Source organism: Struthio camelus, chromosome 3 (genome assembly GCF_040807025.1).
Source record: "Struthio camelus isolate bStrCam1 chromosome 3, bStrCam1.hap1, whole genome shotgun sequence".
NCBI classification, from domain to species: domain Eukaryota; kingdom Metazoa; phylum Chordata; class Aves; order Struthioniformes; family Struthionidae; genus Struthio; species Struthio camelus.
Window position 1 is genome coordinate 60,430,450 of NC_090944.1, and position 26,672 is coordinate 60,457,121.

The window sequence follows — 26,672 nt, forward strand, 5'->3', positions numbered from 1 at the left end:
TGGAGATGCAAACAAAGGAAAGGTCTCAACGTTGAAAACACGGGACTCTTGCCTAAAACCCTTACTAAGTCATTTTCCTAATCCTGATTCCGGCATGCAAAGAAGAGGTACACCTGTGTTTAATAAAAACAGATCTAAATACAGTACACTTTGCTTCACCCCTACAATACAATGAAGATTTTGTGATTTCCCCTTAGGTTTTATCCTGTCAACATTTTTTAAAGAATTCAAGTTATTTCTTCTCAAGCTAAGGCATTTAGGGGTGTGATTACCAGAAAGGACAGTAAATGAAATTAAAGCATTTAACTTGTAGATGTCACTATGTGTCCACTCCAATTCTGAAAAAAACACGCAACATGAAAGGAAGTCACAGGTACCTGCAATATACTGCTTCAGGTGCGACTACATGCAACGTATACGCCTAATGTGAAAGTGGAAAGCCGGCATCAGCGAGCTGTACTTTCCATTTATTCTGTCCGCAAGCGAAACGGGCAGAGAGAGAGGCGTTTTGCTGTCTGGAGAAGTTGGAAGCTACATGCTTCTCGGGGTGGCGTTGCATGCTCTTCTGCTACCAGCCAGCCGAGATTTCCAAGACAGCTGAACAATGGTAGCAGTGTTTCAGCAGGCAGATTTGCAGTGAATTTGATCGAATCCGCTCGTCTTCAAAAGGCAAACCGCACGCAGCTCCATCGCATCCATCCCCACCTCTTGCCCTCGGTAGCCCCAGTTACATAAATTAAGCGCAGGCAGCCGGCTCCGAGCACACCTCTGCTCAGACCCGCACGACCCGCTCGCACCTGGCTGCGGGTGACGTCATCCCTCTTCCCCCCACACAACCGCCCCAACCGCCGACCCCAGCCGCGCGGGGGTGAAGGGGGGGGGGAGGTACCGTCCCTACCGAGCGCCCCTGCCCTCTCGCCGCCTCACGGCGTCTGGACGGCCAGGAGAGCGTCGCGCTCCGCCACAAGCGCGGCCCCCTCCCCTCCTAGCGGTGGGGAAGGGGGGGCTCCGGAGCCCCGCGGACGCCGACAGGGGGCCCGCACCTGGCCGGGGAGGCGGGCGCGGGTCCCTTTGTGGGGCAGGCACGTCTCTCGCAGCGCCAAGGGAAGGCGGGCGGGCGGGCGGGCTGCCGCCCCGGCGGGGAAGGGAAGGGCGCCCGGCGGCGAGGAAGGGTCCCGCCCGTCCGCCCTTAGCCTCACGGGCTGAGGGGAAAGGGCGCGGGGGAGCGGGGAGGGCACTTACTCGCCAGCGCGCGCGTGTCCCGGCTCCCGTGCGCGGCCGCCCCTCACACCTTCATGCCGCTCGCCTCAGCCCCTCTCTCCGCCTTCTCTTCGCGCTGCCCCCGCGGCCGTTGGGCGCTGGAACTTCAAACGGCTCCTGCCATTCTGCGCGCGCCGAAGCCGCTGGCTCCGCACCGGGGGGCCGGGCGGGGGGGCGGGGGAGGAAAGAAGGAGGAGGAGGCGACGGGGGCGCGGAGCTCCCTCGCAGGCTTCACAATAGACACAGAACAGCGTGTGTGTGTGGGAGGAGGAGGGGCTTCTCCCCCAACCCGCCGAGGCGGGGAGGGAGGGCTGTTTACCCGGCCGCCGGCGCCCCCCCCCTCGCCCGCTCCTTGGGTCTGGCCGGCCTGTGCCCACGCGCCGCCGCCGCCCCACGCTCCGCGGCGGCAGGCAGGCAGGCGGGGAGCGGCACCCCGAGCCTCGCGCGCACCGCCCACCCCGCCGGCGGCAGGTGGTACGGTCCGGCCCGCCAGCCCCGTCTCTCTAACAGGGGGAAGGCGGAGCCCGGCATTGTGACGTACACAAAGCCGGCTCTTCGCAGCCAATCAGCGTGGGAGGGGCGGGGCCGAGCGGCGGCGGCGGCCGTGGCGGGCGCCGCGGTGCTCGGCGGGCCCGTCCCGCGGCCGCCGCAGGTGCCCCCAGGCGGGGAAGAGCCCGCCCCGCAGTTACGTTCCCCCGAAACGGTGGTGAAAAAGGTCTTCGTGCGGGAGAGGATGTGGTCGCCCGCGAACTGCTGCGCCCGCTCTGTGGGAATGTTTTCTCCTGTCGTTACGTCAGGCGCAAGCAGATGTAAGAAAACCAACCGAGCAGGGGGCTGTAAGCTCCTTCAGGGATGTTTCTGTACGCACTGGAGGCAGCGGGTGGCTGCGCTGCGCTGCCCACGGGCAGCCGTGCTCTTCCGGGCTGCAGCTCTTACCCCGTCACCGTCATCAGCGTGTTCCTTGGGAACCGCTAGGAGAAGCCCCCAGTCCCTCGTTTCCCCGGCTAGTGAGACGCTCTGACTTCCCGTGACCAGGAGGCAGGACAGCGGCGGCGGCGGCGGCGGCGGCACGCACCTACCTACCTACCTACCCACCTTGCCCGCTCGCCCGGCCGCCCTCCCCGGCAGCGGCGGCTCCGCGGGGCGTGCGGCAGATGTAGTCCCGCCTGGGAGTCCTGAAAGGTTAAACATCAACAACAAGCAGCGAGAGATTAAACCGCCCCCCCCCCCCTTGCCGACAGCCCGCAGATAACGGTAATTTATCTTTTAAAACGTATTGGAAGGTTTTAATGAGGCACCTGTTAACGGCCAGCCCCACCCGCTCGTTCCGCGCGGGGCGGAGGCGGCCAGAGGCGCTGCCAGGACCTGCGCGTTCCCGTCATCCCCCGCGCCAAGATGTCGGCGGCGATCGCCGCGCTCGCCTCCTACGGCGGCTCCGACTCGGAGCCGGACTCGGAGCCGGAGGCCGAGGGGGGCCCGGGCCGCGCCGCCGCCACCACCACCACCACCGCCGCCGCCGCCGCCGTCCTGGCCAGCCGCGACGCCGTGCTGCACCTCCGCGCGCCCCCCGCCGCCCCGCCCGCCCTGCCCGTCGACTCGGCCCCGGAAGTGGCCGTGAAGGTAGGCGCTGCCTCCCCGTCGGCCTCCAGCGCCGCGCCGCGCCGCGCCGGGCCGGGCCGGGGGGCAGCGCGCCCCCCGCCTTGGCGGGCTGCTCCGGGCCCGTGGGACGGGCCGGGGGGGTCGCTGCCCTCCGCCTCGCCTCGGCCTCACGGCCTGCAGCCCGCCTGCCGCGGCAAGGCCCCCCCCCCCCGCTCCCTGGGGAGGCCTCGGGGCTCAGCGGGGCGGGTGCGCCAGAGAGCCTGGCGGTTTGGGTCGGTTTGTTTGTTTTTTAACTGTAGCGGCTAAGCTTGTTAAAAGGCGTTATTGCTGTTTGAAAGCCGTGCCTTGCTTGGAGTTCAACAGATATCCCTGTCTCTTGTTGCGCTGGGTTGAACATGCAGCGTTTTTCTGCGTGGTTTGCCCAGGTGCAGGGGTGAAACGGATACCACCTTGACAGGCTTAGTGCAACTGAATCCTCTTCTAAGAGCAGTAGTGAAAGCTGATCGGTATTTCTTTTTTCACTCTAATGTTGCCTGGGAAAGCAGAACAGGATTGTATTGGCTCCTTTTTGTGACCAGAGAAAGAGGTGGCGGGAGGTGTTGGCTTGGTTTGGGGTTTTTTAGTATGGACAATTTGTTTCTGATCTCAAGTGTGTAGCTCACTGTAGGGAATATTAATGTAATATCATGCTGCTTCCAACTAAAACGTTCCATACTTTGTGCTAAACAGGCAGGTAGAATTCTTCAGTTTGTTGTCCTCAGTCAATGTATGTGCTATTACAGATGGTCGTATTTGCGCGTGCATGTTGTTGCACTTATTATATGTGTGTTTTATTATGCCTTGAAGTCTAGAAGTTTGTAACTTCTTGATTTGCAGCTTTTGGCAGACTGTCTTGCATGAGATTTGAAAGGAGCGCTAACTGATATCTGTAATGTCTTTTGAAAGTGAAGGAGGATAAGTGTTGGCTGTGCTCTTTGTTCTTCTAAGGCTGCAGCAACAGGTTTCCCCTTTACTGTGCCAGCACAAACATTTATGGAGTTATTTGGTGAATGAGATCAGGAAACTGATGTGGCTGAAGAAAATAATTTTTCACTTATTGCTCCTTTGGATCAGATCCTCAATGCAGCTCACAATGTAGCTGCGTGAACACTGTCCCAGTACAGTTAAGCAGCCGTTGCAGCAGTGGGAAGAAGAAGCTGGGGGAGTTAGCTGTGTCAATAGCTTATCCCATTCAAAGTTGTTCACCAAACTATGCTCTGACAGGGGAGGATCCGCCAAAACCTCTAGAACGGTCTCTATGGGTTCTGCTACCCAGCTACAGAAATGTTTCATTAAAATGTTGTATTTCACTTTTGTTTGAAATCATAGATGAGATGCATATAACTAAAAAGATCAATTACTTCAAGCTAAGGCTTACTGAATACTCAGTGTACTGGAATTTCTGTTAGCACCACAGTCGCCTTTGAGAAGAAACAGACAATTTCTCTAAAAAGTGATATCAGGCCTTTTTTCCAGACTTGTGTTGCTCAAGAAAGGATCAGTGGTCTCAAGATCGTGGACAACGTGATCTCGGTGCCTTCCATGTCTAAAAATAAGAGTGATCCACCAAAAAAAAACCTGGAAACTTGCTGATCGTCCCCTTAGGATTTTTCCCAATTCTTCAGGATTGTAATTTAGCCGTAACTGAACAAACATAGAAGAAATGATGCTCGAGTGTAGGTCTCAAGAATTTTCTCAGTGCTGCATTAGAAAAACAGCAAGTTGAGTGAGGAGGAAGGCAGAGTTACAGTTCATTAGTATGGTTTTCCACTTGTGCAAACATTGTTTTGACATGAGTAAGGATCGAGTACGCTTAAATGTGTGATTATATATTACACAAGGGACCAGGAATGGAAATAAGGGAGGAGGGGATGCCATCCTCTAAAAGAAAGGATAGCAATAAGAGGGGAGGCTGGGAGGGTTAGTCATACCGGTCAATATGAATGACAGCCACGTTCTTGTGTGTGGCTTTTTGGCAGTTAAGAATATAACTCTTGAGTAGTTGGTGCTCTGCTTTCTAATTCTAATCGTCGTACCTGTTTCTGGTTAGTTAGTCTTTTCAGCCTGTTTACTTGCGTAGACTTGAGATTTGGATGTACTTTAAGAGGAAAAGGTTCCTAACTATTCGCAAGGCATAATTACTACCACACCAGCCACAGCGCTTGGTTGCTGGTGTTAGTTAAATGTACTTATCAAACATAGCCCTCAGATGGTACTCCAAGATGTAGTTCTTTATTCTACAAAAATCAACTGAGTTCTTGCCTCTAAATACATCATAAATATAACTGAGATCTATACTAATGAGTTGTAACTGTGTTTTTAAAATGTGAGAGGATGGCTTTTGTTACACCCTCTTACAGTGTGCTTGTTATGATTTGTCTACTGCTGATCTTGATGTTAAATTTACTTATATTAAATAAGATTGAGTTATAATTATTGGTCACTTCCATCCAGTCATACTTTTCTTTTAATTAACCTGTATTAGGAAAGCTGAATTAAATGATTGTATAGATTTCTACTGATGTCCCTCAGCTCCTGTGAAGTACTGAACAAAATGGTAGTGTCTTGAAGACAGCAGAGGAAGAAAGTGCACAATTCTGGTCCCCTTGTCACAGTTTGGATGTATTAGAACTGCAGAAAGTTCAGAGAAGGACAGCAGGGTTGATCACTGGGGATGTACCACATCAGTATCACATCAGGGATGTACCACTTCTGTTTGAGGAATTACTGAGCAGGTCAAAATTGGAGTAGAAAATGGGACGAACGACTGAGGTGGAAAGTAAGATGGAGATCTACGAAATCATGAAGTGGCATGGAGAGAAGGGTTTGAATACTCGCTGTGTTTTCCAGTACAGGAAACTAGTAGGAGCTGGATTCAGAACAAACAGAAGGATGAAGTTCTTCATGAAACAAGTGATAGAGCTATTCCTAGGCCAAGGAACATTGTCTATTCAAGAAGCTTACGTTACTATAAGAGCCTAGACAAATATGTGGAGAAGATCCATTGGAGGGAAGGGGTGCCAGTAAATACACACATTTCTTCAAGCTCAGGAAGTCTTCTGAACTGAAAATAGTGGGAGGTTAGGAGAGTGCAGAGGAAGAAGTATCTTGCAAGCTTGTCCTGTTCTTAGTCTCTTTTAGACATTGGGATATCTAAAGGCTGCTGTTTTCTTTGGAGAGTGGATAGGTATCTAGTTACCAAGTTACGTTCTTACTCAAAATACATCATCAGGTAGCAGGTAAGAATAACAGTGTTGTTGGTAGAGGCTGTTCCATGAAGGGAAGGGAACCCACTTTCCAACAACTAGGGCTAGGAAACGTCCTCTCTCTAGCAGTGATCGCTGCGAGGAGCAGTGCATAAGTAACAGTTCTGTGGTGTCCTCAGCGTTTGCGCTGCGAGAATGGAGTGTGACTCTACTACTACTACTTCTTGCCCCCGCTATCATAAGAGTGGCCCTTTATTTGGGAAAAAGTCAGGTCGTGTAACGTTTGCAATGATTGTTGACATAGATGCATCTCTTATCAGCTTCCTGCTGATAGTTGCGTTTTTTGTGTGGAAAAACTAAGGTCCTGTACTTGTCATTTTCTTTGAGGTACAGCAGGGTGCTGCACTCACAGCAGAAGCAGATATTCACGAAGCCAGCTCATCCATCCCATCTGACTCCCTAAGAAATGCACTGGCTAAGTATGCACCACCCTAGCGCAGCGTTAAGGTTTTTCTGTGGATATTTTTGCATTAATCAATTTCGTGGTGAGATTTAAGGCAGTTAACATCGGAAGTAGATATAACACTTTTGTCTCTGTAATAAGTTTTTTGCATCTCCTGAATCCACATGACTTCCAGAGCAACAGGGCTTTTCTCTGTCCTTGCTCCTATATGGAAGGCAGGAATATCAGGGCTTCCTGTTGTCAGTCAAGCCCAGTCAGACTGTGGCTAATGTTGTCTGTTGCTCCAGCCCACTTTATCTGCAGAGAAATAGAGCCCACCTGTAGGAAGGCCTTAATTTTGCTGCTCCATAAGAGCGTCTTGCTGCTGGGTGGATGCTCTGTAAGGGCATCTTGCTGTGGGATGGATAGCTTGTATCTAGCTCCAGGTCAGCAGTTTTGATTCTAGTTAATCTGGGGTATGAACCTGCATCTGCTTTGTATGTCCGAACATTGTAAACTTAAGACACCAGGTCTGAATCGGCCATAGAGACCTCACCCTCAAAATTGCAGTGTCTGTAGTACTGGGCTAGACGGTCCTTTCGTCTCTACCGGAACAGCTGTACTTATGCTCTTAAAGCAATCAGTTCTATGAACTGAACTTCTCAAGTGGTTATTGTTAACACAGTGAGGGGAAACACAGAATATGTTTACTTACTAAAAATCTGATGATTTAGAACCCATTTGCTGGTAGGTGTCCAGAGAGTGGCTGAATAAGGTGTGTTTGTTAATATTTCCTTCTGTGTGCGAGTTATTAATTAAGAATGTAACTTTTGGAAAAGTCAAGCACAGAGGCTTATTTACTTGGTCCTGTTTTGAAAGTTTGTTCAGTGTTTTGATAATGATGCCTTTTGATTTGAAAGTAAAGGCCATCATGCATTTCAAGATCTACAGCATAGTACTTTCCTTTTTTATGCTAAACTACTTATTTTAGGATTCTTACTATGTTATATTTTTGATAGACATTGCCAAAAGCGATCTTTAAGAGTATTTCTCCTACATCTTCTGCTGATCGTCAAAAAGTCCCTTAAGGTTACTAACCAAGTGTTCACGTCATTAGTGAAACGGTAAAGGAGCTCACAAAATTGCACGTTCTGCAGAGAAACTACGTTTTCACATGAAATGTTGTAGTTACAAGCTTTGCTTTTGGAGGGAATATTTAACATTGATCTGATCTCCATCAGTTCAGGGCGAGACTTGGATGGGAGCAGACTGCCCCGTGTTTCTTTGAAGTGACTTGTGTTCCTTGTATTTGAGGAAAGGATTCTAGACTGGGCTGAAGGCAACTAAACTGACCTGCTCCAGTATAGAAATTGGAAATTTTCTGTTGTCATTAGTGTGGAGAGGAATTGGAAGTCTCAGACCTATTTTTTTGTTGGAATTAGTTTACCTTTGGTACTGTTTAGGTGACCAGAAAAAAGAGAGAGAGAGAGAGAGATTTCTGTTAAATTTCTTAGTGCTCTTTAAAAGCTAATCCTTGCCCAGCTGTGTGGAAGAGAGATACAAAATCATGGTGTGACTATTATGTGGCAATAATGAATATGAGTGACTTGTGGAGTGTTATTTGTACGGGAGTGTCTTGACTTTTTAATAAGTTTTTTTTTTTTTTTTCTGGTTTCTGTTGACACCTGATATCTTGTAGACAGTAGATGTTTAGAACTTGTCATCATAGAAGATGCTGGACATCTAGTGTAGTCCAGCAAAACAATTAAACATACGCTTTTCTTGCCAGTTTATTTTTTATTCTATTGAGGTTAGTGGGGTGGCCATTTACTGTTAGAGTGTTTGAATAACTAAAACCCGGTAAAATCAAATCTTAATGTTTGGACTTCACTGTAAATATCATTTGTTTCTTGGTAACAAATCTGAAAATCTGTGACATGAGAGAATATTGTTTCTTTGACAGCCCAGGCAGTTTATGCAAGGAATGTGTAAGTGACAAATTGCTTAAGCCTTTGTGATTCAGGAGATGGGGTTTCAATTTACTGCCTTTTAATTTAATGGATAAGTAAAACTAATTCAAACTTATGCAAAGCAGGCTACCCTTGTTAGCTATTTGGCTAATTAGTACTGCATTTACCAGGGTGGGTGCAGGATATTGTGCGTTTATTATCTAAAATGTCCAGCAAAAAAAACCAGCACAAAAATTAAAACTTTACGTACGTGACATGAAACTTGAAAGCTATGAGCTTGTTTTGTCCTATCAGACTTCATGTTTAGACCCACTGTTAAGGTTGAAGAGTCAAATTCTGCTTCTAAGTACGTAGCTCTCATGAAACTTTCAAGTAGACACATGTTAGCACGGTAGGGTTGCTGAATTTGACTAAAATTTAAAATATTGTGGACTAAAAGGATCGAGAGTTGTCTCAACATAAACATCATTATGTTCTTACTAAGGAATAGAATTGGCTGAGTCCAATGCTGCAGTCCATGCTGTAGCTTCTTTTATTTAGGATTTTACTTCAATGCATATTACAGGGATTTGGTCTGTGTTCAATTTGAGGATGATTTTTTTTCTTGCATACCAATAAAAGAAAACTTCTAGCATGCTTTTTCCAGATTCTTTGTTAATTATTAAAACTGCTTTGGATTCTACAAATCAAGGGCTTTTCGTAGCTGGTGGGGTTTTGTGTGTGTGTGTGTGTGTGTGTGTGTGGTTTGTTTGTTTTTTTTGTTTTCTAGGTAGTTTCTGAAGGAGGAAGAGGAAAAGACTGTAGCATGTGCAGGGAATCCATAGAAAGGAAAGCTAATATAATTTACTGTATTTATAGTCTAAAACCCCTTATGTTTCCTCTGCTCTTTCCTATTGCTGACTTCAGCTGGCCAAAGATCCTTAAGATAGGACTAAAGGAGGACACCTTGGTAACAACTACATGTTCTGTGACCTATAGGGAGCACTTGCTTGTCTGTCCTTAACGTTGAAAATGTCTTTCTGTCTCAGGGTAGATTCTTTAGGGAATACTGATATTCCAGAATACAACCCTGATTGCTGTTCCATTAGGATAGCGTGTAACGCTGTTGTGCGGTGGAGCACAACACCACAAAGAGGAGACAGGAGGAGTGCATTTAAGAATCAAAGCGTTTTTTACCTAGTCAAATAATATCTGAACTGTAAACCACCTAATCATGCAATTAAGTAAATGATCACATTTTCTATATACATATGTATATAAAATATATAAAATACCCTAAGTAATTCAGTGATAAGAGGACATCTCTTTCTTTGTCTGTTTTGCATCCAGAGTTGAACCTATGTCGTTCCAGACAGACACGCGTTTAACCTGTCTTTGCCAACCTTTAGTGGATCTGCATGTTGCTCAGTTTGCATTTCACTGCCCTTATTTCTTTGAAGTTGTCTAATCTGAATATTTGTTGCTGCAATTCTAATAACTTCTACAAATTAGAGACTATTCCTTACCTCTCTGTGGAAGCAGCTATTGAGTGTTAGATACCATATGTTACCTATTACCATTTTTGTTTCTTTGAGGCTAAATTAGGTTGTCCTGTTTTTCTTCACAGGTCATGTTTTCTTAGACCTTTGGTCCTTCCTGATTTTTTTTTTCTCTTCTGCACCCTTTTCAGTGGCTTAAATCTTACCTGAAATACGGTGGCCTTATTGGGCACCGTGTTTCAGTTGAGCTCTTCTTAACAATGCTGAGAAAAGCAGAGCGAAGATATGTAGAGCTGAAGTTTGCGGAGTAGTTTAATGCTTTACTGAATATGGCTTTCTTGAAAGACATAATACTTTCTGAAAACTTTCTTCTCTTTCAGGTTATATGCAGTTTATATTTTCAAGTGTTCCCTTTAATAATATTGCAGCATACCAAAAAGCGCATATTTGTGCTGTCTCTGAGTTGCAGCAAACACAAGCTGGCTCTGCCAGTTCTACAGCTGAAGCTTTTACCTGGTGATCTTTGCTAGGTGCAGCAGAGGGGCTTGTGGCTGCTGATGAGAAGTTCTTTCTTCTCACAAGAAAGTCCCAACGCAGATAGCTCAGCGTTTTCTGAAACGGGTGGTAGAATAGGTTAATGATGGCTGGTCTTGATGGTATACGTTTTTAATGTTTCTCTTACTACCGGTCTTGTAATGATGTTCAAACCAGCATTTATCATATGTTGACCGAAAGTGGGGAGTTGGGACCTGTTCAAATCGTTCATAGATGGCTAAAAGTGAAATAGCATAGTGAAAAGATAACCTTGGTGTGTTTCAGCAGCATATTGAACAGATCATCATTTGATGCGCAAATACATGAACTCATGAGTAAGGCTGGAGGTCTTGGGAAGCATAACTCGGCTCAACATAGCATGTGCTTCAATTTCAGGGCTCAGTGGTTTTCACATAGAAAGAACGTGCCTGTGGTGGTCGAGGAGGGAACATGTTGTGCGACTTCCAAGTGACTCAGTGCTGTTCCACTGACGCTGAAGTAAACCAGAATTGCTGTAATCATCCTGCAGAGGATCAGCTTTCATGGCACAATCTGTTTCCCTTCTCAATTACTGAATGGCATATGATACAACTTCACAGGGAGAAAAGAGGAAGAAGAATAGAACTGCAAAATTATTGGCGTTTCCGCAAAATTAGATATCTGTCCTTTTCAATTTAAAGTACAGGAGAAAAAACCTATGTCTTAATTTCAAGTAATCTGATAACTGTTTAAATTTCACTGACAATTGATCAGATAAATAAATGTTGCCATACTGTCGTCGATACTAATTTTGGCTTTTCAAAATTATAAAGCTAGTTGATAAGATGTGACGTCTAGCCTGAAGAGCAAGCTGTATGAAGTGACTTGAAAAAGTTGTCCATGGAAAATGTCCTTAGGTCATGGAGCTGTGAAAGAAAATATAAGCGTATAGGTAATACAGGTTGGGAAATGGTTTTGCTGTGCTGGCTCCTTTTCTAGCAGGGGGTGGAGGGGGCTGTTTTTGTTGCTGAATGACTGGATTAGGCCTGCTGTGCTGTTCCCAGGCAAGTGCATAGCGTATGAAAGTCAGGGCTGTGAATGTACGAGTAGCCGTTGTCATCCTAGCCCAGTGAATTGGAAAGGTCGTGTGATGAGAGAAATGAGGTCAGTCAGAGAGTTGGCAGCACTAAGGGCTCAAGTGAGCGCAGTGCAATGTCTGGACCTACCTGTTAAAATAATTGATATACAGTGAGAATAAAGCTTTCTAGTTGAGTTTACGATTCTACTAAGAGAGTATGTTAAAAACAATTGATGGGATCGCTGATGTCACTGTCTTTCGGGGGAGGGAGGAAAAACCTCTTTTGAGGCAGTTTTATCCAAGTGTACTCGGGTAATAAGCCAAAGATCTTTATTCTATAAATAGGTACTGGTTTTTTTTCTTTTCTTCCTGTGTTCTAGAAAATCAGGTTTTAAAGCCCTTTAAGTCTTGGGTACCTACACGAATTTGTTTATAATTGACCTACTGTTGTATGGGTAAAAAAGAGCTTCTGGGCATGGCATGCCAGGGAATAGCCAACAACGTTAAATAAGTATAGAACGTGCCACTTTGCTCCTTCAAGTTACTACAATACAAAAGACAAATGAGTTTGAGGTAAATTTTTTTTAAAGAGGTGACTACTCAAATTTGATCCTGTGTTGTAACGTTTCCTTCTGTGGGTTGCAGATGCATTTGGAAGTTTCCTGTTGCCTGTAAGCATTAAATGGTGATACTGGATAACTCTTTCGGTATAGTTATTCAGAGTTGTATCAGTATATAAGCACATTATAAATCCTTTTTGAAAAGCGTTTATTCTGGAATAAGAGCACAGGAAGCAACACTGGTATAACACAGCAAAATAACATTCTCCTTTGTGTAACCGAGCCCTTAACTGAGAAATGTAGCGTCAATTTAGCATCGATGTACGTGAACCTTTGTAGAGCTCTTGAAACTGGGTTTTTCTGAGCACTGCTGCCGAATCAGCCATTTCTTTCGCATCTTGTCTGTCCTCTGCTTCAGCTGTGTGTGACCTTCTGAGTTCTTCCTGTTGAGTCATTTCAGAAGTTACTCTTCTGCTTAGCCCCTCTTTCTTGTCCTTCCAACTATCAAATTAAGTTTTTGTCATGACAGGCTTGGAAATGTATTCAAAAACTGAAACTGAATTATATTTACACCTTTTGGCAAAGAATTGGAGATAAGGGGTTGCTGGACTCTCTGAACCTCAGTATGTTATACATACACTTGCTCTTGTAAAAGTATAGTGTTTTTTCCAAATATCCTTCAAAGCAGTTACCTTAGACTTCTGCCTTCTACTTTTTGTAGAAATCTGGCTTCCATACTTGTATATGAAATTGATGACCATTTTAATTGGTTCTCCTTTATAAGATTGGTTTTCAAACACCCTCAAAAAAAAAAAAAAAAGCTTGCCACTAGTCTTGATGCCAATTTTAAAGTGCGTGCATGAAACCTAAAAGGAAAAAGTACACATTTCCACATGCATATTAGATTAGATTCAGTTTTTCAGGGAATGCTCAACATTGTTTTTGTAATTGTTTTAAAAAGAGAAATTTAGCCAAGTTACTATTCTTTTCAGTCCTAAAAATGTCAAATTAAAGAAGAAACTGATTTGGTCTGAGTTAATATCACGTTTGGAGTAAATGGAGTTAATGTCACACTTAAAAGTATACGTAAAAATGTTTTGTTAACATGTCTGTTTTATTTTAGGAAGATGTGGAAACAGGAGTCCACCTTGATCCTGCTATCAAGGAAGTTCAGTACAATCCCACTTACGATACTATGTTTGCACCTGAGGTAAGAGATCAGTCCTGAAATGTATTTGGCTTAAAGGAAAGAAATTCCATTAAGCTAATGTGAAATTCAAATAAGACGTATCTTCTTTTGGATGCTTGCTATATTTAGGATTCTAGCTTGGGCAAGCTGAGAAAAGATAATATAGAGGTGTACTGGTGGTATTTTTATATACTGGAATTTTAATATTCTTCTACATAAAGCTATTCTGAGAGAAGCATCTTGGCGTGTTTATCAAAATTAGAGCTACAACAATTAAAAATCAAGCTTGGATGATAGCATAAAACTATTCAGTAAAACAGATTAACTGCATGAAAATGGTCTGTTACTATTTTCACATTTTTGCTACGTACTCAGCCTGCTACTTAGATCAAAATGAATGGTTGTAAGATGACTTGTGGGTACATGGCTTGTAAGAAGAGAATTAAAATTAAAATCCAAGCACTATTAATAGAACTCTATTCCCCTCAATGTTATTTAAGTATTTTAGTAACTGAAGTAATTCTAAATGAACGTGGTGCAAAACCATTTGCACTGAAACTGGTCAGCCTGGTGCAGTGTGAACTGCTTTCTATTTTGGTTTAACTGACAGGCTAACTGAAAGAATAAAAATGCTGTTCCAGTGTTCAACTTTTCTCAGTATTTGACGACTTTGTACAGTTTGTCTAGCGTTAGATCAGGGGTTAGCGTTCTGGGTAGGCAGAGGCTGCTTAGTTCCATAAATTGTTCATATCTGAAGCGACTCTGCATCAATATGAAGTTTTTACATCGATTGTGCTTTATGTTTAAAAAAAATCGTTTTCTGGAACCACATAAACAGGCCTTTTCAAAGCAAACTTAAATTTTTGTAGCTTCAGGTAGGCCATATCCAACCCATAAGATGTGAGAGCAAAATACTGGTTTTCGACTTACCATAGTGGTGAGTGAACTTACCATAATGTTATACATGTTTCAGGTAAACCTAACGTGGGACAGTCAGGTCTCTGTGAACTTGATTGACAAGCACAATTGTTATGATCGAATTCAATTTGATATTAGTCTCAGCATATCGTATTTATTTGCACTCACTGTTCAAATACCTTCTTTTCCTTATCCGTGGTAAGGTCAGGAAGACTTTGGGCGTTTGTCATCTTGCAAGAAGAAAGGCAAGGCAGGGTTTCATAACTGTTTTTTCTGTTACAATGCAGCAAGTCCCCTAACTGCTTTTTACATGCACGAAACTGTTGTTGGCTGTGTAACTTCCATATTACCTACAAGATTTCTGTAGGACTTGATTTCTCCTTCTCCCGCTTACAAGAGATAAGGTTCACTGTGGTCTTTTCTTCTGAATATGCTTGTACTGATCACATACTGAATGGGAGTCTTCTGTATCAAGTAATTGCTATTGATTTGTCCTCTCTACCAGTAATATAGGCTAGAAAGTCCAACCATGAAACTAGCTGTTCAAAGCAATAACAAATTGAGAGGTTTATTCAGTAGTCATAAAGAAAAAGAAAGCTGAAGTCACTTTGTGTTACCATTTTTGAAACTCAAACAATTCTTGCTCACTCGCTCTTTCTCTCTCCAATAAAATGATGCACACGTATATAAATACAAAGTTAGTAATTCTGATCTACTTTCTTTTAACATGGTTGATGTAGTTTGGACCAGAAAACCCATTTAGGACTCAGCAGATGGCTGCACCTAGAAATATGCTTTCTGGGTATGCAGAACCAGCTCACATCAACGATTTCATGTTTGAACAACAAAGAAGAACGTTTGCAACCTATGGTGAGTTCTTAACAGTGAAATTCACCTCTACTTCTATTATGCCCGGGTTTGACAAAATAAGATATTCTTTATAGAATAGTTAATAGGACTTCAAGTTCTGTAGATGACTGTTTACGGTGTTATTAAAATGGGGAAAAGCCTTTGAGAATGTGTACAGCTGTAGGTCATGGTATTTGTTTGGGAAATCTCATTTGGTAATTCCCTCTGAAACTTTAATGAAATATGTAACCTCCTACCAAACCCCTTTTAATTAAGGCTTCTATTAGTTGCATCAGTGTAGAAGACAAAAAAAAATCAAAATCTCACTCTAATATAACAAATAACTGTAGGTCTGTTATGCAAATTGATTCTTTCATGTGATTCTAACTAAAGGTAACTCTCAAAAGCTAAAATAAAGTGCCTTTTTGAAGTATCAGGTTCTTCACAGAGGTTGCCTATGCAGATACGTGCTAACTGAATGGGAATCACAGAAAGTGGGAGTACCTCTGCTGAAAATATTGTATGTGCAAAATCACTGAGGCGCACAGCCTCAGAAGATGTCTTATGAGAAACTTGAAGTGTTTGCTAGAGCTTTTTCTTTCTCCAGAGGTGTGTCTCCATAGGGGTAATTATAGTTGCTTCTTGTTTATCTCAGAAAACCTTCTCTCCGCTTTAAATAGTTGCGTTTGAAAAACGAAGCATTTGAGTTTTAGGGAGACTTGCATTTCAAACAAGCTTATTATGGATTCTAAGAAAAATGGATTTTCTTGCAAGGAAAATGTGGAAAGACTATGGCTTCTAAGAATTCATCGGGATGTGTTTGAAAGAGTGTTTGAAACCACCAGGTATTGACATGTAACACGGGTTAATTTGTCTTGTATGCTTCACTGTAAGCCCTGTGCGTGCGCCCTCGCATGCACTCTCCCCCTCTTATCACTTTATAACCTTCAAATTCAGTCTGCTATGCAAATTCTGATACATCCTGTGCAAGTATATTGTAAAGTGTCACAATGCTCAACTCTTTGCACAGCAGACTTGCAACTTTCTTTTTTATTTATATTTACATTCAAAAGACCAATCCCTCAAACTGTCATACTTCAAAATCACCTCCCCGCACACAGTTCCCCTGACCTGCGTTAGTACTGTATGCATGCATGAATTGACTTGGTATGTTCTGTAGTGGGAAAGGTTGGGACTTTATTACTGACATCTGTGGAAGCCAGGCGTTACAATAAAACCTGGATGAAAAGTTACCTAAAATCTGATACTTTAACATCCACGGCTTCTCTTTGGATTTGATTACAGCCTGTCTTGTAAAAGTTGAACTGTGAAATGTGTTTAAGACAGGTTTTTCTTTTACACAATTTTAGCTAATAGGTACTTTTCACTGAGCTACCAGGACATGGAATCATCATCAGCAAAATACAGATATTAAGAAATCTATGTTTAGTTTTATAGCATAACTGTAACTTACTTCACTGCAATTTTAATATTAGGACTTGACAGACAATGTGGATCTAGAAACCTACTCAGGATGTGACTAGACAGGTTCATTTTGTTCAGTGAAACTGTATGTTGCACTGTGGTGGGAGTTGTGCGTCGTCGGGGTTTTTCGTGAGGGCACTAGATATATATCGGAAAGAAGGGTCTGCAGGCAAATAGTGGGGTGTGTGTTTGTTTGTAAAGTTCCGTTTGAGGGAAGATAAAACTACTACTCAAAGCCTACTCAAAGCTTCTGCTGCTGGTTCATATCACCAACGGGCAGCAACTGCCTTAACTACTGTATTACAAGAAAGTATGAAAATGTATTTTTTAGACTGAGAATATTGACGGCTACGCTTATCATATTTAGTTTTCTAGAAGTGTTCAGTAGACAGTGTTCTGGATACAGTGAGAATGGAGCTATGAAAAGGCTGTACTAGGTGGTTTAAACTGCAAGGACTAGCCCTGAGAAGCTGAAGTTCAAGCTAAAAGATGCAATAGATGAGCATGATATCTTGGCTTGCTAGAAAGTCTGTTGTGAACTGTTAAAAACGACATTCATTTAAGTTGTCAAAAAGTTGTCGGTTAAAAAATTCAGTGTTCTCTTTTTCATTTCGGAAGGAGATGATAAATGTCTTCTTGGAGAAGACCAGCAAGTATAAAAGTACAAATATAATTGCTAGGCATAAATCTATTTCATGCATGTTTCAATGGCTAATTAAATTTTAGCATATTGGAAGAACAGAAGGTCAACACCTTAATTGAAAGCTGCAGATCTTGAGACCTTTGGCCACAGTTAGGCTGCTTAGTTGCATTATGCTATGGTAGCAGGTCTCAAACAAATCTGCAATGGCTAGCATATTGATAACCAGTAACTATAAATGAAGATCAAGTGTGATACAAGAGAGAAAGGTTGGTAACAGAGATCATATATCCAAAATAGCTTAACTGCCGCAGAGCCTCTGCATCTTCGTATGGAAATTTGTCTTGTTTCAAAATTAAAAAAGAAAAGGAAAAAAAGCTTTATACGTCATCTTAACAATTAAGACATATTCAAGGAGAAACCCATATATTAATCACAAACAAAGCACAGCTGTTTTTGTGGTACAAAGTCTTTCCCATCTATTTCTCTTGCAGTTAGTATTTTCTGTCAAAAGTACTCCTTCTGTCTGATGCTTGGATAGATGAGAACATCCATTTTGGAGGTGACTGAGGGTCATTCTAGGCCTTTATCCATTTAGGCCTAAGTGGATGCCTAAGGAGAAATAGAAGAACAGCACAAATAGTGGTATGTCTTGAATATTTTCTCCAGTAGGCAGTCTCGTGGCCATGGGCGACGTCTCTGTTTATTAACTTTCACTGAATTTGTTTTTTCTTTGACAAGTTTGTCCAGTTGCTTCTTGAACCCCATAAATTTTCTGCAGCTTACCAGCACCTTGTGTGAAGAAGTACCTCTATTTTGAGTTTATTGAACGTGCAGCCTTCTAGTTTCGCTTCATATCCCCAAATCTATTAAGTTGGAAGAAACAACAAGCAATCATTTCTTATTCACCGTTTCCGCGTTACTTGTTATTTTATAGATCTCAGCCATAGGTTCATTTCTGTCATCTTTTTTTCCACCTGAAAAGCTCTTGCTCAATTTTGTTGTTCCTCTGTTGAAGCCTTTCCATGCCTCTGGCCACGCTTGTCTGTGCTAGTTCTACTATCACATTCTTAAGATGAAGAGCACAGCTGTATGCAGCATTTAACTTGAAATCTCCCCATGAATCTCTTCTATGGCTTAATGAAGAGGGAGGCTAGGACTTCAGTTTCTAGGAATCCTTAAGTCTAGTTGCGTTTTTCTTTTTATCATCTTGAGTATCTTGGTATCAGCTAGGTGCTCCCTTTTTCCGGATCATTTGTCAGTATGTTGCACAGCATGAGCCTAAGCGTGTATCCACCAATGACTTTCCTGCACTGTCAAAACCAACCGTTGTTTGACTGTCTTTTAATAAATTAAGCATGTAAGTCTTCTGTGTTTTACTGGGAAGCTTAGGGGTTTCTTGTTTGTGTGTGTGTATCTCTCTCTCTCTCTCTCTCTTTCTCTTTTTTTCTCCTTTTTTTTTTTTTTCTTTTTTAAAGAGTCTCTGAGGCATCCAACATCCACTGGGTTTCCTTCATCCATGTGATTCTTGCCTCACAAATGTTCTGGAGTTTTTGTCATTGTAAGTTCCCTGTACAGAAAGCTGTGTTGGCTGCTCTGCTGCAGTACGTAACACTTTTCCAAGAGCCTACTAATTGTTTTCTCTATTATAGTTTCTCCTGAATTATCCATGCAAATGTTGAGCTGGTTGACCTGCAGTTTCCCAGATCTCCTCTGAAGCATCTCTTAAAAGTTGGCATCGCATTTGATATGTTCTATTTCTGTCATACTGAGGTGATATTAGGCAAGAGTTTATGCACTGCAGTTCAGCTTTAGATCTCTTGGGTGAATACCATCTGGTCCTGGTGATTTGTTACCATTCATCTGTCTATTTGTTTAGTCTCCTGACATTTCACTTTGAGGCAGATATTTTGTCATGTTACCCATAAAGAAAGGTTCCAGCACAGGAGCTTTCCCAAGCTCCTCCAAAATGGACATGTGCTTAAAAAAAAAAAATCCCGTATTTTATTTGCTACGTTGCTGTCTTTTCCGAGCATTCTTTTCATTCCTCGATCATTTATTGGCCTTACATCCTGTCTGGCATGCTTTCTGCTCCTGCAGCTTTTGACAAAAGGTTGATGTGTTACTTTTTTCTACCTTATGCGATTTGCTCCTCAATTTTGGTTGTGTGGTGTTCTGTGTGGTGTTTGTTGTTGTTGTACTTGTTTTTGGTTTGTTTTGGGGTTTTTTGACTGCTTTATTGGCGATTATACTTTCAATCTGCCAGAGTTTGATTTTTTTGTATTTTCCACACTTGGATGCAACTTGGGCTCTGTGAAGAATACTTCCTTATTTCTAGTAACTTCTCTTTACGTGCTGTTCAGCTGTGCTCACTTCCTTCTGCTCTCTTTAAAGTTGTCTTTTGATAGCTGGCAGGCAGTAGTTCTTCTTCTCCAGCGTGGTGTCTTTAAATAAAGTGTCCCTGCTTTCAGAAAAGGCTTTGCCCGTTGTTGCTTACTTTCCACTCTTTTTAAGATCTTCCACGTGGTATATAGCCCTCCTGTTGCAATATTACAATGATTGTAGCAAATGTGTTTGTCTTTCAGTGCTTCCACAAGAATGTTGATTTATACTGTGTTACAGTCTCTATTAACATGTGACCTTAATAGGAATATCTTAAATCAGGCTTCCCTCACTGCTCAATTGTCTCTTTTCTCGTGAGTCTCTAACAACGATTGTTTCATGGGGCAGGTATGTTGTCTAAAAAGGCTGTTTCCATCAGATCTCGATGCCAGACTTGCCCAGTCTGTTACAAGGAGGTGACTAAAATACCTGATTACTACTATGCTTCTTTCCTTAGTACCTGTCTCATCGCCTTTGCCATTTCATAGTTTTTGCTTCCTTTCTGGCTGAGAAGTACTGGTAACTGTACTTTCCTCTACTTAAATCTGGAATTTCAGTCCAAAAGATTCCCTAATGCTTGTTAACACTATTAACTTGTTCTGAGTTGTCTCTAAGCTTTCTTTAGCCTATAGCATGGTTTTTTTCCCCCCATTGGTAGCACCATTTACTTCTGTGTGCTTTCTGCTTGGTGACAGTCTCTGATGTTTTTCCAATTATGTCGTGTTATCCTACAAATTATGTTAGTTTCTTAAAGCATGTTATTCAAATTTCGCTATATATTATCTTTAACTTTTACCATTTTTATATGCATGTTTGGGTTTTCTGTTTCTCCGCCCTCAATTTAAATGGCAGTCTGTGCTTATTGCTCTCGCTGTTATCTGAGCTTCCAAATTTCCATGCTATCTTTTGCTTGAGGGATATGGCATTCTTAGGATTGAGTGTCATTCCAAATTGCTTGCTTTTCTTTAACTGCTGTTTTTTCTCAACTGTTTAACCAAGAAGCACTCTTTGAACCTTCTGTGTACCAGCACCCTTTTAAACCTAGACAAAATCTACCCATTTTGCAAAGGCACCCTTTATTTCAGAAGTTTGGAGTTGACACAAGCATTAGAGAGGTTTTTAGGAGTACAGTTAAAGATCTGAAGCTCCTCTTTGCAGTAGAAAATCTCTTGAGAACAAGCTGCCTTTCAGAATGTATTTTCTACGAATTCAAAAATACCCTAGCCTTAATTGAGTCACTATTTTACTGTCTGGTCATGGAAACTGAGGAAGTGTTGCATGCAGTCCTCAGCTCTCTGAGATCAACCAGACTTCAGCTTCCTTATCAAGAATGCCTCTGTGGTACCAGCATTAGAAGTAGTCAGATATCTGCTACTCTCTTTATCCTTTGTCTAGGATACAAATTGTTGTAGTTATATAAAAGGAGAAGCCAAATCTTAGGCTGGTCTACTGGCTCTCCGTATTTTTCTTAATGGTGATCCCTTAAACTGTTAGTTTATTTAACTCCGAAAGATGAGGTGAACCCTCGTATTCTGAATACAAACCTGCTTTTCTTGTTGTCTTCGGCTCCCTAGAAGTAGTCAAGGGCTGCACAGATCCTGTGTCCACAGACAACAGCTTGAAAACCAGTCATCTAGTCAAATCTCTGAGTTGTCAGGATTATTTCCAGATCATAGCTAATGCGCTTGTCTGCCCTGTTTTTATACCATCTTTCACATTTTTAAAATTACCTAAATACTCTAGTGGTGGGGGTGGTTTTTCACTAGTGTGATTGTTAAGATGTTATTGATACCACCGTGAAACTTCTTTGCTACAAACTCAACTTACATCTCATATATCCCTTCAGCAGCCCCATCAAACTATGAATCGTGGTTTTTAGTAGTTTGCATATTGAAAGCTACCTTTGGTTCCATCTTTTTTTCCCCCCTCCTGTCCTTCCTCAGCTGTTTAAACCGAAAAACATGTTTTTTCAGTCTTCTCTTCTATGGGGCTTTCCCCAAACATTTTATCTTTCTGTCACTCTCATTTGCCTAATACTAGACACTTTCACATGGTTTTTTCTTTTCAAAACTTCTCAGATTTCTCATTTCCTTTTTTCTCAACAGTGTCAAATTGACTTGCTAAGTTTATGATCCACTACTTACTCCCTTGCTGCCTTCCCCCCCTTACCTAATCAGTTATCTCCTTTTTTCTTTTTTTTTTTTTTATTTGTCATTCAGCTTGTCTTGCTTAAGTGAAGTACTTCACGCCTGTCTTTGTCAACTGCGGGTTTTGCAGATACGTGATTCTTTGTTGATGGCGTAATCCATGAAAATACTGAATAAAACAGTCCAGGCAGACCACTGTATAATCCTATGTAAGATGCTCTCCCAATTTGCTGGAAAGCCATTGATAATTACTCTGAAAGTCTTTTTGTTTCTTTCTAACCAGCATTGGACCTGCAATCGTAGGTAATCTGCCCAGCTTTGAATCCACTTATGTAAGGCAGTCTCACAAGGCAATCTCCTTATATCGTTCCAGCTATTAGAGAGGCAGCTTCCTCTCTAGAAAAACAAGTTTTTCTCCACAAGCCACCATGCTATAAACAGCCAAGAGTTGAACTGTCATTATTTTTGTTGTATTATAGTCTTTGGAGCATAGCCTAGAAGACCAGGAAATCCTAAAATGCAAACACTTACTCTTCCATATCTGCACCCTCAGCAGAGGCAGCCTCTTTCCTTGAAAATACCTTTCTGAGCTCTGTTCCAAACAAAAGCAATACGGTGGTCTTAATTATGTGTGCGTATATAGACTTCCAGTGTAAAGGGGAACTATGGATTATTTTTTACATGCTGCACACAAACTGTTTGTGAGTATGGTAGAAAAATCATTTTATAGCTATTTCAGCCTCAGTACTCATGCTTGAAGTGGATTGCTTTTCTGCAAATGCTTCGTGCATGTAGCGTTTAGCATTTTCAAACCTCTCCTTCACAAGATATTAATGTCCTATTAAATAATAAATATTCTTCTGTCCATGAATCTCAATGCTCTTTATGAATATTCAGAAACTTGACTGTAACAGGATTGGTTCATCTCTAAAATTGGTATTTTAGAGCTTAAAATGACGCTGTTGAGTTGGGAGTTGCACTGCTGATTTCCCTTCCACCTACTCATGTTACATGCGACACCTGCAGCCACTACTGCTTCTTAAAATTGTAGACTTTTTTTTTCAGAATACTTTGATCCTCCTGAGAGGCCAGTTCAGTCAGGATCAGTTAGTCCAGCTGTATTGTTTCCCATACCTGAGCTTCCTTGAGTCTCTTTATACTGCAGTGCACGGTTCGGTGTAAGTCTGTTTTAATTAGCTCCCTTTCTGGAACGTGCATCAAAGTTCTGACTGTTTAACCAACCCTTTTCAGATGCACCTACACCTACGGGTGTAGGTGGAATTGTACCTTTCCTTGCTAGACTATTGCGTGAAGTCTCTACCTCTTAAATAAAACTGAAGGAGACGTAGGAGTCGGGGCACACTGCATAGCATACCAGCTGAGGAGGATAAAAGCAAGCTGTCTTTTGCAGCTGCGTTTAGGAGCCTCAGCCAGAGAAGAAAAGATTCTCTTTCACATACCACTAGAAAGTAGAAATTGTTCAGAGCCTTTCTATGAGAATGATGCTGGACCAAATTCAATCCAGCTATAAGAAGTCTCTGCTTCCACGGGAAACTGTGCTTGGCCCAGGGGCCCTATTCATTAGAATACTGTCCCTCTTTTACAAGTACCAAGCAAATAGAGTCCTAGAGACTGTGTCAATGCAGTTGGAGGACAAATAAACCACTGTATTGATTTTGACATAAATCCAAAGTAATATCTCTGCTGTTAACAGAAACCTTATAGTATTTCAGTGAGTTCTTCTTCGAAACTGGCTTCATAAAAGCAGGCAGTTAAATTAGGGAAAGTCTAATTGCAGTGTCTGTCAGTTTGGTTATCCATGAAAGTAAATCTTAATAATAATCTAGAATAACCTTTTTGTTGTTTGGTTTAAGTATACTGGGAATTTATATTTTATAGGAAGGTATGGTTATATCTTCTGTCCCTGTATCATATTCATGGAGCATCTGGATATGTGTTTTTCTGCAAGTGGGTCTTATTGGGATTAATGCTCCAAGCAAAGATTGTGGCTCTGGGACAGAGACAGATCTCAAACTGATCTGCAGGTCAAGTGATCTTTTCCTATGGGGGTGTAGGGTCTTGCCTTGTTCTTGCCATTGCTCTTCTAGTAGGTTGCGTGTTTCCCACCCCAGCATCTAAATATAAATGAACGGGACCACCTACCAGGACAGCAGTCTTTTCTGAGAAACGGTTGAGGAAATGATGATCTCTGGCTGCTGGGATGATATTGTTAGGTTCCCAACTTGTCTGCGTCTAAGTGCTTTTATGGGGCAGTAGTGTTCCAGGTGGGAAGGGGAATCTCCCAAGGTTCATGATTCCCTCTGTGAATCAACGAAAATACAGAAGCTGGATTGTAAGCTGTAGGATTTCTTTCGTTGTGTGTGTGATTACTTTGACTGGTGGCTTGATATCTTTGTTCCTTTTTTCTTTGTTTTGTTTTGGTATGGAGGAATTCTCATTGGGTCCTCAAAGGACATTTTGTCATTTGAATAATATTTAATAAAAATTGTTGATATGTCCACCAGGGTGCACTCTTTCCCAAAAAAAGCCATGGTGGTCAGTAGCTGTTCCGTGCACCTGTTCTGTGGAAACTAGATGAAGTTATTTGTCTGTCTTACTCTTGTAAGATCATGCTACAGGAGAACTGGAGAGAGATTGTAAGACAGACGTATTAAAATGAACCTCAGTATCAAATATTGAGAATATCCTGAATGTCTATGAAATGCTGAAACATTTTATAAATTATTTATAGGATTATGGTGCAGTTTCTTGGTATTTCTGTTTTTTTTTAACATGGCTCAATAGCAGTAATCAGGAAATGACGGCATGACTACTTAATTCTTTTAAAGGCCATTGCAGCTGCTTCTGATACCTTCCCAGTTAGTTAAAGCATCTGCTTTCAAATTGAGGGAACAAACTTTCTCAGCCCTGTCAGAAGCAGAATAATTTCTGCAGAGCAGGCAGAATATGCACAAAGCTCTAGGAAACTCCATTTGCTTTTCTTTCTTCTGCCTGTTTCTGTCCTCTTCTTTGGCTGCCACAATACCCAGGGCCGCTGGAGACGAGCAACACTCACTTTGGCCCAGTGGAGGATGTGGGAGAGGGCAGTGGGGCTATGGGGCCGAAGGCTTCCGCTGAAGCTGGGGCAGTAGCGATAGGCTGGTTTGTGCTCAAGTTACTGGCTTACCAAACCAGGGGACAGCACCCTGCACTGAAGCAGGGCCTGTTCAAAGTTACATCTCACCAATCTACCATTTTTGAGTGAGGTTTTTCTTTATGTCGTGTTACACGAATAGGTTGCTCTGGCATTTCGGAATGTAACGCTGGCATTACAGCAAACTAGTTCGAAGTCCGTGTTGATCCCACTTTGAGTAGGGCATTGGGTGAGCGAGCTCCTGGGGTCGCTGCCCACCTGAAGGAGGCTGTGATTTGGTTTGCTCCGATGATACCCTCCATACTTTGAATTTGTGTTGTAAGTTAACTGTTACCTGGTACATTCATTTGCTTCTGTCATTCTCAAGGACCTCATGGTAATACTTTGTAGTAATCCTAATACCCAAGCCAAGTGAAAAGTAGATGAATTTCAAACTATCTGCCCTTTCTCATCTCTAGCTTCTTGGGAGCCGACAGGAAAATTTTTCATGAAGTATAGGGGACAAAGTAATAAAAGACATGCAAAAGTTTTAAAAAAAAAAAAAAAAAACTTGAAATAACAGTATTTTATTTCTCCTTTTATTCTAGGTTATGCGTTAGATCCCTCTATAGATAACCCTGAAGTTGCTACCAAATATATTGGTTCTGTAGAAGAAGCTGAAAAAAATCAAGGTAAATAATTCAGAACCTCATATAAGTGATTTGCGCTATTGCACCTGTTTCCGTTACTTCTTTACTTAAAGGCTGAATAGGTTTTGGCAAAGGAAGGAAATACTGAAATTTCTGGCAGCCGTACGCTTCTGAAGAGACAATAAATGAAAATGTGTTGCAGTTGGAATGTTAAGAGGGAAGACAAATACTGGAAGGCTTTGATTTTTCTGAAATAGTGATTATTTCAGGCTATCTTTGTGTCAGTTTTCAACTCAGGATTTATAACTGGAACCTAGCATGTGTCCGTTACACAAATAGAATTGATCTATATGTTTGGAAGAGAGTTTTTTGGTCCTCTTAAGTTCTGTCTCAGCTAAAGCTCTCCTGGGTCTACGTTACAATACTGGAATGTTAGGGTAATTGCCTGAACTATACTACTCAGCAGTGTGAAGCAAACTGATCACTCTGTCTACCACCTCTGGCACTCCTTTGGGGATTTGCATGTTATAGCTACTTAGCAGAGTGGAGCTGTTTGGGTTATTTGGAAAGGAAAAACCACTGGAAGGTGGCCAAATGGTAAAGGCATAGCATGCCACTGGCTGCCAGAGGCAATGGGGTTTGTAATTAATACTTTGATATAAGATACTTAACACTCAAAGTGGCTTGTTTCCATTGGAAAATTGTACCTGTGTAAACTTTACCGCTAGTTATGCTTTCCCTTGCACATATTTTTCTAACGTTTTATTACCGTGTGTATATATATATATACATGTTCTTTATCTGTGTTCTCAGACAATGAGTATGTAGAAGGTTGTTTCACTGTTTCCTAAGTAAAATAAAGAAAATTGACTTACTTTGGTGTGGCAACTATATTAGAAAGAAATGGCTACAGTTAAATTATTTCAAAAATAAAAAGTAACTTGTTGATACTGGGACTTTATTAAAAAAAAAAATTCTTGACTTTGTAATTTACCATTCCTCAATATAATTATTGCTTTTACTTTTACATTGCCTGTTTCCCTCTTGTTTATACTCAATTTTTTCTGACTCCTTTGTACTAAGTGATTATTTATGATGCTCTAGGAAAGCATTATTTGAAAACTACACTTAATT

At 42.1% G+C, this 26,672-nt stretch overlaps 2 protein-coding genes across 6 annotated transcripts in view; one reads left to right on the forward strand and one right to left on the reverse strand.

Moving 5' to 3' along the window:
- WASF1 (WASP family member 1) overlaps positions 1–2,429 on the reverse strand; it is a 92,178-nt gene extending 89,749 nt beyond the window's left edge. Inside the window, exon 1 of one of the 5 annotated variants that reach the window (XM_068938014.1) lies at positions 2,356–2,429. The gene's annotated coding sequence lies outside the window, so the exon portion shown is untranslated. Of the gene's footprint in view, positions 1–377; positions 707–1,242; positions 1,628–2,355 lie in introns of those variants that run through there. The other 4 variants (XM_068938016.1, XM_068938010.1, XM_068938011.1 and 1 more) reach the window with 4 other exon arrangements.
- Positions 2,430–2,613: 184 nt separating this feature from the next.
- The window catches only part of CDC40 (cell division cycle 40), a 45,488-nt gene continuing 21,429 nt past the window's right edge, over positions 2,614–26,672 (forward strand). Inside the window, exons 1-4 of the mRNA XM_068938007.1 lie at positions 2,614–2,880; positions 13,269–13,355; positions 14,993–15,122; positions 25,497–25,580. Coding sequence (XP_068794108.1) covers positions 2,656–2,880; positions 13,269–13,355; positions 14,993–15,122; positions 25,497–25,580 — 526 coding nt within the window. The 5' untranslated portion in view covers positions 2,614–2,655. The remainder of the gene's footprint in view (positions 2,881–13,268; positions 13,356–14,992; positions 15,123–25,496; positions 25,581–26,672) is intronic.